The following is a 16,306-nucleotide window of genomic DNA, read 5'->3' as shown; positions in this document are numbered from 1 at the left end:
ACGTCCGCGCATCACTGTTTTTTTTTCTGTGCGTGTACTGATCACAAGTGCTTTCCAAATAGTTTTATAAAAATTATTAGACAGTGTTTAAAATACCACAAAAGTCATCAGAGAATAATTGTGTATCCCGAAAGAGGCGGAAATATGAAAATTTGCAACAGAAACTGGTAGAGTTAAGGTATTTATATGATATTTTTGGGTTTTATCCCAAAAGACCAAGTTATTTATAAGATATTTTTGAATCATTTTATGTTAGATAAATTAAATTATGTGTGAATAGATCGAACTATAAATATTTAATATTTACGAAATGACAATTTTAACCAAATTCAAACTTGGGGTCCTTTTTTGTTGTTATCAATATATTTTCTCTGTTGTCATAGTTACTATATCTCGCCTTCTTCCCTATTCGAAATACTCAAAACGTCAATAGTATTTGTCAAAACACACAGAGATGTAACAGGCGCTATGTTGCCACACTGCACTGATTTTCCTATTAATGTTTATTTTGTAGCAAAATGTCCGACAGACATGATATTGTGCAAAAATTTAAATTGTTTGTGTCAATAAGGATACCTTAAGGTAGCCCAAAGTAATACAGACTACATTATTAGGGGTTTAAAAATAAAATTATAGTCCAAAGGTTTAAAATAGAATAAAATAAAGGGTTTACCAATAAAATTAGAACAGGGGTGCTTTTAAGCAGCCCAAAAAATCTTTATGATTATTTGACCTGCCTCTATTTTTCAGAGGTACTCTACAGTAGTCCAGAAGTTTAGAATAGAACAAAATATATTAGTTTAACTGCTTTTATAAATTTTACTTCGATTTCACGTTACAAGCAAGTTTACTTGCACTAAATTATTTGTTTGGTTTTGTGTTCAAACAGTAAAACTAGAGCAGAGGTATTTTTTAGTAGCCTAGACAATCTTTATGATCATTATCTGCTTCTATTTCTCAGAGGTATTTTTACAGTAGCCCAGCAGTTTGGAATGCAATAGAATTATATTTATTTCACTACTTTTGTAAATTCTACTTCGATTTAAGATTACAAGCAAGTTTAATTATACCAAGCTTTTTGTTTGGTTTGTCTTCAAACAATAAAATTACAGCAGAGGGTACTTTTTAGCAGCCCAGACAATCTTTATGATTATTTTATCTGCTTCTATTTCTCCGAGGTACTTTAATGTAGCCCAGAAGTTTAGAATACAATAAAATGTATTTATTCAACTACTTTGTGCACATTTTGCCTAGATTTCATATTACGAGGGTAGTAAGTTTACTGCTTACATTAAATGTTTGTTTGGTTTGTCCTCAAACAATAAAACTAGAAGAGGGTACTTTTTTTAGTAGCCCAGAAAATCTTTATTTTGAGCTACTCCTATTTCGCAGAGTTACTTATAGTAGCCCAGAAGTTTAGAATAGAATAAAATATATTTAACTACTTTTTGCACATTCTGCATTGATTTTTATCGTCTACCTTAATATTACAAAGTTAGTGAGTGTACTTACAATAATTTTTTGTTTGGTTTTGTCAAAAATATTAAACAAAGATACAAAATCAGCTTTACTAAGTCATCTCGAAGTCATTACGAAGCCACAAAAGACCACTGTTTATCCAAAGACTATACCACAAAGCCAAGCTGCTGTTTCCACTCAGCATCCATCAAGAGTTCTTTCAGAATCTAGCAACTTTAATCAGCAGCGTTTAAACTTCAATCCAACCTTCAGCAGACCAAGAATTGGACAAAGTCAGTACTCAAATCACCCTCTACTAGCATCGAGATGCAAACAATCGAACAGACAGCAGTACCAAAAGCAAATGAGAACAACCAGGATGTCATACTAAATGTCAATAAAAATTAATAGGGTAATATGGCTAACTGTATTAAAATATGGAAAGGGATTACTTCAGATAAGAAATTTTTAAGTTTGGTCTAAGGTTTTAATATTTTATTTCAAACGACGCCCTCTGAAGAGAGAGCACCAAAAGTTCTCATAGACCCAAACTGGTCGTATGACAAAAAAAAAAAAAAAAAAAAATTACTTGAAAAGTAATTAAAAATTACTATTTCTCCTTCTTCACATACAAAAGGACAATTTATTTTTCGTAGTTTTTTGTGCCTAAAAAGACGGAAATCAGAGATTTTGTTTTGAATTTAAAACAATTGAATTGCTTTATAGAAGCCACATATTTTAAGCTGGAAGACTATAATAGGTCAGTCCTCAAGCTCATTTTCAAGAAAATAGATTTAAAAGTTGTCTATTTTGCTATTCCTGTTCATTAAAATTCTAAAAAATATTTAAAATTTAAGTACAGAACTTTTTTATATTAATTAAACTGTTTACCGTTTGGTTTGAATAATATCTCGGCTTTTATATTTACAAAAACTTTAAAACCAGCCCTAAATAATCTAATAACATGAGGCTTTACTTTTGTCAATTGTTTAGAGGACCATTTACCAATTTCAAAATCATATTTAAAATGTAAAGAAAATATTGTTTAAACATTTTCTATGTTTTTTCTGCTTGGGATTTACTATAAATAAAAAAAAAGGAAAAGTATACTTTCACCCCCACAAAATATAACTTTTCTTGGTTTTACGTTTGATTCGAACCTGATATATTTTGCACCTGCTGACAAAAAAAAAAATCTAATAGTATTCAGAACATCAAAAATAAAAGTACATGTAAAATAAGATCATTTGCAGCCTTAATCGGTCAGTTTGTAACAGTTCGTCCATTTATGGAAGTTAAATATGGAAAATTATACTAAAAAAAAAATATATATATATAAATAAATACAAAATAAAAGTAGTCTCTTTCTTAAACTAATAGTTGTAACACTAAAATGACCATACCTAAATACTTAAAAATGATTACAATTGGTGGTTAAATAACATACCAATTAGTGAGCAAAATATAAAATAATCCAATTATGTACTTGAAATATTTTGCGATGCATATATCTTTTAGCATGGCGGGTATGCTGCATTGATAACAAAACTCATGGTTTTTTGAGTCATTAACAACAACTACATATAAATGTACTTCAGTTACTAGCAGCATATAGTGGCTTGAAATCCTTTTTCAACGAATATAGGAATTGTAACATTTTGCTAGGGATAAATAACGCAACAGCTGTGTCTTGCATTAACAAGATGGGTAGTGTACAGTACTCAACATTTGCAGATAAGTTTAATAATTCTGTGAAAATAGGAATTTAAAAATTATTTTTGCATCTGTAACAGTAAAAAAAATGCTTTTTCCTGACTCGGAATCAAGATCTTGAAAAATAGAAACAGAGTAGGTATTCTTTAAGTGATAATTGTGCTACTATAATTTTTGAGCAGCTTCTTATTCCAGAAATCGATATGTTTGCCACATATCCTAAAAAAAAAAAAAAAAATGTGCAAGGTATGTAATTTTGAACCCTGACCCCGGATCAGAGAAAGCCAATGCCTTAACTCTAGATTGGCATGGATTTAAATTTTATGTTTTTCAGCCTTGGTACACAACCTTTGACCACCATACCTTACACAACCAAAAAGATAATTATGGACCTGATAAAAATTTAATCTAGAATTTTTTTTTGGGGTTTTATATCCAGGACATCCTTTGGGTTTCCATATTCTTGTCAGGCAAGCTTTTTAAGAAAAGGCATTCCTGAGGATTCCATCCCATCTATTACAACAAATCACTAAATCTGTATGATACAGTTTTCAAGAGATGGTGACGGTTTAGTATAAAATAATAACCATTTTGCTTATGAATTATCAAATTTTAATTTTATTAAATCTATCGGAGAACCGGATTATAATTATAGCTCGTATTAACATTCACAGTGCTGCATTGGCGTTGATAGAAGATATCCTAGAATATTATAAAAACATTTTTAAATTTTTTTACAAATGTATATATAACCTCAAACCTTAATTGCCCAAATATTAATTAACTTGGGACCCTCTACCAGTATTACTTTATTTAGAAACATTATTTCGTCTCACAAGCCTTTCCTTGAAAAATCTTACTTACAAACTTGTAATGTTGATTGCACTCACTTCAGTTCAGAGGTTGCAAACCCTGTACCTAATAAAAATTCAGAATATTTTCATGGATCAAGATAAAATTGACATTTTGATATTACAGAGGATAAAGACTTCCCCAAAAAATAATAATAATAATAATAAACAAACAAATATCAACCTATTTAAAACAAAAAACACAGTTGAGAGTGTTTAGAGATTTCTAAAACATTCGTCCTCAATCGGAAGACAATTTGTTTATAACTAAAAACAAAAAAAAAAAGAGACGTATAAAGCAACATCTACCCAGGCGTTGAGTAGATAGATATAACATTTTTTTTAAATTAAAAATATAGACACTAATATTTTTAAAGTGTATAGTGTCAGACATGCATCTACCTCAGCGGGAGTTAGAACTGGATTATAGAAGATATTAGAGAGACGGCGAGATGGACAGAAAATTCTCAAGTATTCAATATTTTTTTATAATAAACCTCTAGCAAAAGATTACGGACTCTTTGCAAAACCGTATTGTCTGGTGAGTCCATGTAATTGTATGTAATTCTAATTATATCACATGTGTAGGTTACTAATGTTAGTAAGAACATTAATTTTCTTATTATGTTTATTTGTACCTGGTTGAAAGTACACATCTCATATAATTAAAATATAAACATGAATCTTAATTAATAATTGCTCTAATATATTAGTTAGGTATACATATGTATATATTTTGTGTAAAGTTTCTAAAAAAAAAAAATTGCTAAGTACTATTCATTTTTGGATGGCAATGTACTTTTGTTTATTTATCGCACAATATTGTTTAATCTTTCAACAGCCTACCATAAGTACAAATGTTCGAAATGTTATGTGAAGGACAATTAATTGATTGGTTGACTTACCTGTTAAGGAGGGACAATCATAATTGTCCTATCTTACATTTCGAACATTTGTACGCTCCCCCCCATTGATTCTTTTGAACCCACCCATGTCTTGTGCGATAAAAATAAAAAAAAAAAAAACAGTGATGCGCGGACGTCACTTGTCAAGAAGCTTAATAATCTTCTTTTTCTTCTTCTGCTTCTTTAAACTGTGATCAGCGGCCCGAAAAGACCACTACCATAAGTACAAATGTTCGAAATGTAAGATAGGACAATTATGATTGTCCCTCCTTAACAGGTAAGTCAACCAATCAATTAATTTTTTATGCTATGCACTTTAAAACAACTAGTTTTAATTTGTTTGTTAAATACTTTATTGTTTTATTTATTTGTTATGTATTTGTTATTAAGTTGCTTTAAAATAAATATTGTTTGACTTCGTGTATTCGTTTTTTTTTTAATTCGCACGAAATAATAGGAAATATCCAGTAGCGTCATTTGAAATTTTGATAGGGGGGGCAAGCATTATATATACAATACATTTATATGCAAACATAATACAAAATTGATCTATTTTTTGTAAATTTCAGTAATTTTCAGGGTCAGGGGGGGGGCAAATGCCCCCCCTGCCCCCTATCAAATGACGCCCCTGGAAATATCAGATGATTCCATATAAGTTTGGGTGTGTCTATATTCCGGTTTTATGACTGTCTGTTCGTCTGTCCGCGATAATAACATCTCCATTATTAATACAGATAGAACAACTGAGGTTTCAAATAAAAGCTCATAACCCAAGGATGGTATTGAAGATACGAAATTTGACTTTGGACTTCCGGTTTTAGAGTTCCAATATTTGTGTGTGTGTGGATAGAGGTAGCGAACGAATTCGTTTAGAAGTACTGATTTAATTTATTTACAAACATTAGTTTGAGAGGGTGGTTTATTGTGTAGTCGGGAAAACATAATTTTGCAATATGAAATGAACCAATGAAAAGATACTTCAATTATCAGTTATATAGAAATGAAGAATGCCTATGAAACCCGAAATCGAAGCTATATAAAACAATAAACAGAAAAACTGATGCTTGTTTTAACATTTCTGTAGGAATGGGTTGTGATGTCTCTGAACTAAAAAAAATGAATTAGCTTCTGGTATCATTTAGACGAGAAAGACAAAAAGAGGGTTCGAAGTGGTTTGCTTTTAAAAGCCTAATGTTTTTATTGGATAAATTTCAATCCAGAAAGACTAATGAGGTAAGCAAATCAAATTAATTGCTAAAATTAATTAAAAGCAAATTTATTTTGATACACCAATTTTAAAATTTATTATTTAAACATAATATAGTCATAATACCAAGAGCAAGCAACTTTTTCGAGGAAGAATTTTAAGAAAGCTGGTTCTTTAATATATTATTCTCTATGCTCCCTCAAACAGCGTATAATACCTGCTACCTGGCTGCTGATACAGATTGCTTTCATTAGTTTGAAGCACATTACAGGTGCCTACCTAAATATATTGAATTCAAAATTATTTTAAGAAGATAATTTTTTTTGTCATTACTTTTGTCATTATTAGAAATATGAATACAAATATTTTGTCAGTAATTTATATGCTAAAAAGAGTTACGTTTGACCTGTGCTCTTGTGCAGAATGGAAGCATGGACGTTAAAGGCCAGTTCCATTAACAAATTTGAAGTGTTTGAAATGTGGTGCCTTCGTCGAATGCTTAGAATATCATGAACAGAGTCAGAAATTATTAAGTATTAAGAAGAGCGGGTTTGCAGGATAGGTAACTTTTTAATTATGTTAAAAGTAAGAAGACTGCATACTTGGGGCACATATTACGAGGGGAACGCTAGTGGCCAAGAATCCACGGCTATAAAATGCTTTGCAATGTTGCTAAAAACAATAATGTTTTATAAACAAAGCAATGTACGGTGGACGCCTACGCAGAAATGCACGGCATCTTAAGAAGAAGAAGAAATATGAATTTATAATTGCTAGACATTTTTGGACGTTTTATTTATCTCAAACTTTAGTTGATAATGCCAGATTTAAATAAAATATTAATAAATAAAACATTTAATCAAAATTTTCAATAAAATAATAAAAAATGCCTGGATAAATTATTTTTGAGTATGGAAATAATTTTTATTTCAATTTAATAATTAAAATCAAATTTTGTAAATTAAATAATTATAGAATAGAGACAGAACAAAATCGTATCAAAATTTATACTTATATTTATGAATATGACATATTTTTTTCCTTACAGAACACATTGCGTTTTATAAGCTTACAATAAGCTATTACATATTGTATTAAAATTTACCCAACAAGAACACGACAATAAACACAATATGTGTGACTGGCCACTGGCCCATCTTAAAAACATCTGCGGGCAATATGCACTCCCGATCATCAACGAATGCGAACGTTCGCTTCAATGTAAATGGCCCTACTTTGTAGCGAACGAATAGCCAAGCGAACACCTACGAATTCGTTCCTTCGTTCGTTCGTGTTCGCTTTGATTTAAATGCGCCTTTATAGTCGTAGAAATAGTACATGTGACATATCAATGGAAGCGTATTGAAAAGGCTATCTTGAATCTTTAGTTCCGATTTTGAAGTCAGTTCGGGTTAAACAGTTGTGACTGAACATTTAGTAAAAATTACTCAAAATTAGTCAAATCGTATATCAGTCGACGCAAAGTTACACGAAGAGTTTAAATATCGACTTCCGGTTCTACTTTTGGCCGCTTTGGGTGAAAACCTAGGACTTAGGTATGCAGTCCAATTGCTTATTTAATCAAGTGTATCTTTTATCTTTAAGTTAAATAACGTTAAAACATTGTAATTGCTGGTAGATTAAAAATTTGAGTTTTAATGTTTTGTGATGTTAAAAATTGAAGAGACAAACCTCGTGTAGTAAGTTTTATGCTTCTTTTATACAATGTTCTTTCGTCTTAATTTGATTGTATTTACTGATAATATAATTATAAAATTTTTGAGCATATCCTGATGAAGCCAATAAAATTTTGCAAAAGTACGATATTAACAAAGACATTCTGTTATCCTTCCCTATAAATTAAGGACTGAAACCTCAAAACAAAACTATAGTTTCATAGACTATAGACTATAGACTATAGACTATAGACTATAGACTATAGACTATAGACTATAGACTATAGACTACAGACTATAGACACATAACGTGTCAGTCAATACTACCCGACGGATATACAGGGTGTCCAGAAACTCTACCGACAAACGAAGACAGGAGATCCCTTAGATAATTTTAAGATAATTCAGCCCAATTCACCTAGTCCGAAAATGCTTCTTAAGTGAAGCTAGAGCTCTTTGAAGATGGCGTCATGAAATTAGTTTTTCTTAAATACCTCTAGAACGCTTTTATTTAGAAAAACGAAAATTGGTATGCACATTTACTTTTCAGAGATGAATTGATTACATTCATTGCAAATTTCTAGTACCGATCATAGGCGTCCGTTTTGGGTAGAGCAACGGGTATTTTATCGCATAACTTTTTTGTCCTTAACTTTTATGCATTTCTGACACCGGATTATTAAATTGTGAGGTATTCTATTACTTAAAGGTACTCTTGTTTTAAGTCGATAGGACATACCGTTTTCTAGAAAAATCGATTTGAAAGTTTTTCGTTTTTGGAATTTGAAAAAAAATTGAAAGAACTTTTCAACAAAAAACGAAGTATTTTGCCAACATAAAGTAAGAGTATCTTTTAGTACTCGAATACCTCATAATTTAATAATCTAGTGTCAAAAATGCTCAAAAATTCAAGACAAGAAAGGTATGCTATAAAATAACAGTTGATCTACCCAAAACGGACGCCTATGACCAGTACTAGAAATTCGCAATTAATGAAATCGATTTATCTCTGGAATATAAATAAATGTACCAGTTTTCGTCTTTCTAAACAGTTTTTTTTTGAAATTTTTTTTTAATTCATAAAGCGAAAAATTTTCAAATCGATTTTTCTAGAAAACGGTGTGCCCTACCGATTTAAAACAAGAGTACCTTTTAGTACTAGAATACTTTACAATTTAATAATCCAGTGTCAGAAATGCATAAAAGTTAAAGATAAAAAAAGTTATGCGATAAAATAACCGTTGCCCTACCTAAAACGGACGCCTATGATCGGTACTAGAAATTTGCAATAGATGGATTAGATTTATATCTTGAAGATAAATACGCGCACCAATTTTTGTTTTTCTAAATAGAAGCATTCTGGAGGTATTTAAGAAAAACTAATTACAGGACGCCATCTTCAAAGAGCTCTAGCTCCCTTAGGAAGCATTTTCGGACTAAGTGAATTGGGTTAAATTATCTTAAAATTATCTGAAGAACCTCCTGTCTTCGTTTGTCGGTAGAGTTTCTGGACACCCTGTATATTATATAGATAGTAGAACAATGTTTTTAGATGTTCTTTACTTTAGAGATAATATGAATTTTTTCAACACAAAAAAACTAAATCTATTTTTGTCGTCATCTTTTGATTTTGATTATTTTTATTAAACATACAACAGGCCAGAAAATCTTTCGAAAAATCAATAGACTACTATGTGATTCTCGAATAAAACTTGAAATTCGACTACGTTTATCCAAATGCGTCTGGTCGACTCTTCTCTATGCGGTTGAGATGTGAACCCTTAAACCATCAACCGTAAATAAATTGGAAGCCTTTGAAATGTGGATCTACGGCAGAATCCTAAAAATTTCATGGATATAGCGTACGTCAAACGAAGAATTTCATATACCGCATTTACATTCAGTCCTGTTGGACAGGGAATTGGGCAGGGAAGTGGGCAGCGTGAATGTGTAAATAGCTCACTCGCGCTGCTGCTGCTCATGCTAACTGCAATTGCACGGCGTTCCCAAAATCAGTTTTCGGGATGGAAGTCAAAGGACTGGCAGCGCGAGCACGAGTGAGTATTCACATTCAACTACTCTCTCTCTAAAGCGGCAAGTGAGTAAGTGAGCAAGACGAGGCTGTCGTCAGATTTCATTCTTGAGAGTCGTTCGGTAAATGAGTTGTGAGGACATTGGCGAGGAACTTATGTGAACACCTCACTCGCGTCGATATCGTATTTCGGGCAATATTTCCGGCATCGGCAGCAGCAGTGGCAATGGGTGAGGATAAATCCGGCATTAGTATAAGCAAGGAACGAGAACCTCTCAACAATTTGAAAGTTATAAAAGCATCATATGTAGGCCACATACTGAGAAATAATAAGTACCAATATGCCTAATTTATAGTGACAGGAAAGATCGAGGGAAAGAGGGGACTAGCAGGAAAAGACTATCGCGGCTAAGAAATATCCGACAAGAGATAGGGCTAAATTTTGAACAGCTAATAAAAACAGCTAAAAACAGACAAGAGTTGGCAATTGTAGTACCAACCTCCATTGAAGAGAGGGCACTTTAAGAAGAAGAAAGATATAAATTTTTCTTTACTTCTTTTCAAATCAATAAGACAAAATATTTTTGTTTTTCCTTTTTAGTTTTGTTATTTTATTGTATGTTTGTGTACAAATAGAAATACTTACATTAGACTGAGTTTCTATTAAAGTTTCTGCTGGAGTTTTTTGTAGAAGTTCTAGCAAATCTTGAGAGCTATTTGAGGCAAAAGTTTGGTCAAGAAGCCTAGCATATGTAAAGGCATTCTCTGTACAATTAATCTGGTATGCAAATGTGTTAAGAGCGGAACCGCTTTCTTGTATAATGCCTTTAATCAAATCTGAAAATTTAAATAATTATTATTAGCCCGATCAAAGAACAATCTGACCAAAAAAAAAATAAAAGAAGGATGATAATTTAGGAATAGGTAGTTGAAATTGTCTATTATTATATAAGAAAATGTTAACAATTCGACATCCCATCAATTTTACAAAAATTGAGGGAATATCCCCTTCTCGAGCTGAAAAAAAATACATTAAAAATAAATCCGGAATTGGATAAAATGACTAATTCTAAGCAACTTTTGTTGTGTAGAGTTTTTTCACTCGTCAATACTTTTCGAATTATTTGCAAGTGAGCTCATTTTTAACAAAAAAAAACATGTTTTTGGACGGTTTTCTCAAAAAACTCAACAGTAAGTATTTATTGAAAAAAATATTCTTAGCAAAATGTAGCTTATATTATAAAAGTAAAAAAAATGGAGTATGCATTTACGTCTTCACGCCTATATAGATGAAGTAACTAGTACGATAATATCGTACTATATTATATAATATATATTATATTATATTATATTATATTATATAATATGTCAAAAAATCATAATTTAAAAATAAAAATCGATCTATTTCAAGATTTTTCCTTAAAAAAGTATAAAGTACGAAATAACGAAGTTATTCCTTACATTTACATAATACTGTATATTATTTAATATTAAATTTGACCCAACTACTTTATAGTTATCTTAGTTTTATTTGCTTTATGGTAGGGGAGCCCAAGCGGGGATTTTTGCAGTTACTCGTGCGCGTCAGATTATCATATGGGGAGAAACCTTGTATATACCCTGTAAATGTACCTCTACCATATATTGGACAGATCGAAAAACTAAAAAATACAGCTTAATATTTTTATATACTTGCAAATATTATATATGCAAAGTATAATATTTTAATATTATACTTGCAAAAATCTATGGAAGGATACCAAACACGACTCCCCACGGAGAGAGGTGGGGGTAGATTTAAAATTTTAACTACGAATCCCGCGATATTTCGCGAAATGAACATCAGATCGAAAAACTTAAAGATACGCTATCGAATGGCACTAAACACGACCCCCAAGAAGGTGGGGTGGTTACTTTAAAATCTTAAATGGGAGCCCCATTTTTATTGCAGTTTTGGATTCCTTACGCAAAAATAAATAACTTTTATTCGAGACATTTTTTCGAATTATGGATAGACGGCTCTATAATCGAAAAAAAAAACGATTGTTGGAAATGGAAAATTAAATTAAAAAAAAATAGAAAGTCCCCACTAGAATGGAAAACTTTACTTAAGATTTTTTAGTTTTAGGACCTACTCTTCACAACCCAATAAGTCCCCATAACGCTCGAGTGACTGCACATTGAGCATACTTTCCTCCACTACTATTAAATTTAAATTCCTTAAATCGTTTTTGTACCTCTAGTAACAATTAACATGAGCTTTGTAGTACTTCTATGAAATTAATCCCGTTACCCTTATTTCCAGTATGCAATAGATGATAGCTAACTGATGAAGCTCCTGCACTTTCACCCCCTATAGTGATTTTTTTCGGATCACCACCAAAAGCTTTTATATTATCGTAAGTCCATTTTAGAGCAAATTGTTGATCTTTTAACCCCAAATTTCCAGGAATACTTTCGTCATCGGTTGATAGAAAACCTAAAAAATAAGGGAAATTAAAAAACTTTCATTAGTCAATATTTTAAAAAATTCTAAATTCGTTGCAATGGAAATCTTAAAATTCTATCATTGATTCATTGATTGGGAAATCGAGAGGATTGGGTCCATATTTTTGATATCTCTGGTAACTCTAGACTTTTCTGTAATTTTCTTCATATACCAAGTAGCAAAAATATTTTATCTTTTTTAATTGATAGTAAAAGTAGCCTCTTGTACAGGTTGCTTCATCAAGAATGTCCAATATCTGAGTTGTAGATTCTAGACCTCAAAGTATTAATTCTACGCCACTGGCGGAATTGCCATTTTATCGCAAATTTTCGATTTTCCAGTAGTTTCTAGATAAATAATAAATATACTCTTCATTTTTAACGATAAAATCATTAGTTTTCGAGATATTTGAAGTTACACACATATAACGGCATACTTATTTTGACTAATATATTGTGCCGATTAATTTTTAGCTTTAAATATCTCGAAAACTAATGATTCTATCGTTAAGAATGAATTATAACTATTCATTTTTACCGATAACATAAAATAATATGAATTTAGCTTAAGAGTAAAATACCTTTATAGTTCACAATATTTAAATTAGAATGATATTATTGCACATTAAAACAGTTTTTAATTTTAAACAACTTTTCATAATAGCAATTTTCCATATTATGAATTTAAATACGTAAATAAACAAAGTTTTCGTTATGATAATGCTCGCATTTTCAACTTGTTTATGCTGTTATTGTCACATCGTCCAAAAATTTATAAGACTGATGTCTCCAAAAATATGTTTATTGGCTTAATATTGCATATTTTGTAATATATTAATTACCATATATTTATATTTTTATATTTACTATAAGATGAAACTTTAAGTTATAAAAATGGAAAAACCATGTCCGAATTTGAGAAGAACCTGCTACTTCAGAAAGGTCTGCAACAAACTTAAGTTTGGGAATATGCTTCATAACTCGACGATGCGCAGTGGTTCTTGTTTACTAGTGTTACCATCGAAACGGCCAGTTTGGCAATTATTCACTTTTAATTAAATATACGTATTAAAAATTATTTTAGAATTCCTTCCGCCACTGGTAGAAACAGCCCGCCCACCTGCGCGAAACAGTACGTCTCACTCCCAAACTTATGTTTTTTGTCTAACTGCTGTTAATAAAGCCTACGTCCTTGTTTTTAAGCATCAATGTGTACAGTCAAGAAATGCTTGCCTGGAGAATATTAAAGAAAAATATGTCTCTGGTTGTCAAAAGGGTGAGATCTTAGACAAGAATTTTGTCAACACTTGCAAAAAAAAATTCTTTGAACAGATTAGACATAGTCTAAATGCATCAATAAAACTAAAATGAAATGGGATGGTCGAGATGAAAAAACATTTTAACGATAATAGGCCTGGATCCCACGTACCAAAAAAAGTTGATTAATAGAAAGCTGAAAATTTGTTAATAGCTTAACGGTGTCTAGTCGGACAAACTTTGATGTACGGGAACACTGAAACAGGGGAAGTTGTAAATGTGGCACAGTTTAAAAATTTGGAACGTCAGATTACGAAAACGTCCCATGTATTTTGTCGGACAGAACATCCAATTGATTTGTTACCCTTTCATTAAACTCTCATGCAAAAATCAGACTGCTATTAGTAACCAACACAATTCCTGTCATTTGACATGTTCTTCGTGTTCCACTCATTAAAATGCTCAGTTGGTGATAAACACTAATTTTTGGTCTAATTTTTGCATGACAGTTTAATGAAATGGCAACAAATCAATTGGAAGTTCTGTTCGACAAAATACATGGAACGTTTTCGTAGTCTGACGTTCCAAATTTTTAACCTCTTCCACAATTAAAACTTCCCCTGTTCCAGTGTTCCTATACATCAACGTTTTTCCGACTAGACACCGTTAAGCTATTAACAAATTTTCAGCTTGCTATTAATCAACTTTTTTTTGATACGCAGGATCCAGTTCCATAAATGCTGATTTAAGTCCAAATTTAGTAGTATATCATACTCTAACGGTATTTTGGCATCCAGATATAAAGCTTAGGCAGGTAAGGATGGAATATCAAACGAATTACTGAAATATTGTTAAGCAGCAAACAATTAACAACATTAATTAACAAAATCATAAAACACAATAAAATACCGGAAAAATGGAGAACGAGCGAACTAATTCTACTATTCAAAAAAGGAGATAAAAAGCAGCCAGAAAATTACAGAGGTAAATATAAACTAGTAAAATATTACCCTAAAATATACAACTAAAATATTACAATACCTAATGAAACAGAGGATAAATTTAGCAGATGAACAACAAGGCCATAAAGCAAATTACTCAGAAATCACCAGATTATAACAGACCAGCATTTCTATGTCTGATTGACTTGAAGAAAGCATTTGACAGAATAAGTCTCAAAAATGTAATCCATCTTGTGTATAATAGAGAAGTCCCCCTAGGCTTCATAAAAACTATTGAAAACATCTACCAAAACAACAAAATGGAAGTCAGAATAGATAGAAAACGTACAGAACCTATAGATATAGGCAGCGGATTAAGACAGGGAGACTCATTGAGTCCTATGCTCTTCAACCTAATCATGGATGAAATCATCAAAAACGTCAACAAAGCAAGAGGATATAGAACGTGACACAAAGAAGTAAAAATACTCTGCTACGCAGACGACGCAATTTGATAGTCCAAGATGAAGATTGTCTGCAAATATACTCCGCAGATTCAACACAAGAGCAAAATAATTCAATATGACCATCTCATCTCAGAAAATTAAAACAATAGTTATCAGAAAAGAACTAATCAGCTGTAAAATGGAAATTGATGGTATCAGTATTTAATAAGTAATGGAAGCTAAATACTTTGAAATTACATTGTCAACCTGTCAACATTATGAAGACCTGGACAAAGAAGTGAGAAATCAAGTAGAAAAAGCAAATAGACTGGCAGGATGCCTTAATAACACTATATTGCGAAACCAACATGTTTACACTGAGATGAATTCAGGAATTTATAAAGCCAGTCTAAGACCAACAGTCACGACCCGATACAACCACAACACAAAGACTACTGGAAACGGCAGAGATAAGAGTAATAAGAAGAATAACAAGAAATACGCTGAGAGATCGAAAGAGGAGTGGAGACATTAGAAGACAATGTAACGTACAGTGTATAAACCAATGGACACTAAATAGAAAAAAAGAATGGAACAACCACATAACCAGAATGGGGAGACACGTGTGGTCAAAATAGCAAGAGATAAATCACCAATCGGTAGAGGAAATATCGGCCGACCGCGCAAAAATGGAGTGACAACCTTCCATCGAGGTATCAATCCGCCAATGAATAAGCAGAATTGCTTAGAAAGAGGAAGAAAAATAAGAAAAATATATAAGGGTTAGGCAAGAAAACACGTCTAAAGGCATTACCACAGTATAATGCTAACGAATTTAAAGTGTCATTACTAACATACTAAGCGTTAACAAGAGTTGAAACGACGCCCAACTTACAAAAAGATTAAAAAGAACTTCAGAAATGAAAGTATTAAGACCATAATAGGAATTTCTTCAAATATAGAATAAGGAATGAGAATACACTAAGAGAAACTGGGGTTAAGGATATGGTGAGATAGATATCGACAAAATTGACCCAGAAATCTAAAATGGCAAAAACACGTAAATCCAATACAAAAAGACCTCTAGAACAGCGGTTCTCAATCTGTGGTACATGTACATGTACCACTGGTGGTACATATCATTATTTGTGGTGGTACACAAAACGCAAAAACAGCCAAAAGCAGCACCACTATTATAGTTAGTTAGATTACCTACCTAGATAGGTATTTCAGTTAGGTGGTACCAAAAATAATAAAAATTATTTTGTGACACATGACTCAAAAAGGTTGAGAACCACTGCTCTAGGAAACCTCCAATGGATGGCATGACAGC

General features: G+C 31.7%; 1 protein-coding gene across 2 annotated transcripts in view; it reads right to left on the bottom strand.

Annotated features, from left to right (window-relative positions):
* Positions 1 to 16,306, bottom strand: part of LOC114339383 (juvenile hormone esterase) — a 104,153-nt gene that overhangs the window by 63,297 nt on the left and 24,550 nt on the right. For both annotated transcript variants that reach the window (XM_050645548.1, XM_050645549.1), the window contains exons 5-6: positions 12,136 to 12,321; positions 10,489 to 10,679 (exon numbers count right to left, since the gene is read on the bottom strand). In XM_050645548.1, the coding sequence (XP_050501505.1) occupies positions 10,489 to 10,679; positions 12,136 to 12,321 (377 nt within the window). The remainder of the gene's footprint in view (positions 1 to 10,488; positions 10,680 to 12,135; positions 12,322 to 16,306) is intronic.

Source organism: Diabrotica virgifera, chromosome 3 (genome assembly GCF_917563875.1).
Source record: "Diabrotica virgifera virgifera chromosome 3, PGI_DIABVI_V3a".
NCBI lineage: Eukaryota > Metazoa > Arthropoda > Insecta > Coleoptera > Chrysomelidae > Diabrotica > Diabrotica virgifera.
Note: the sequence above shows the minus strand (reverse complement) of the source record. Positions and strands in the feature narration are given on the sequence as shown.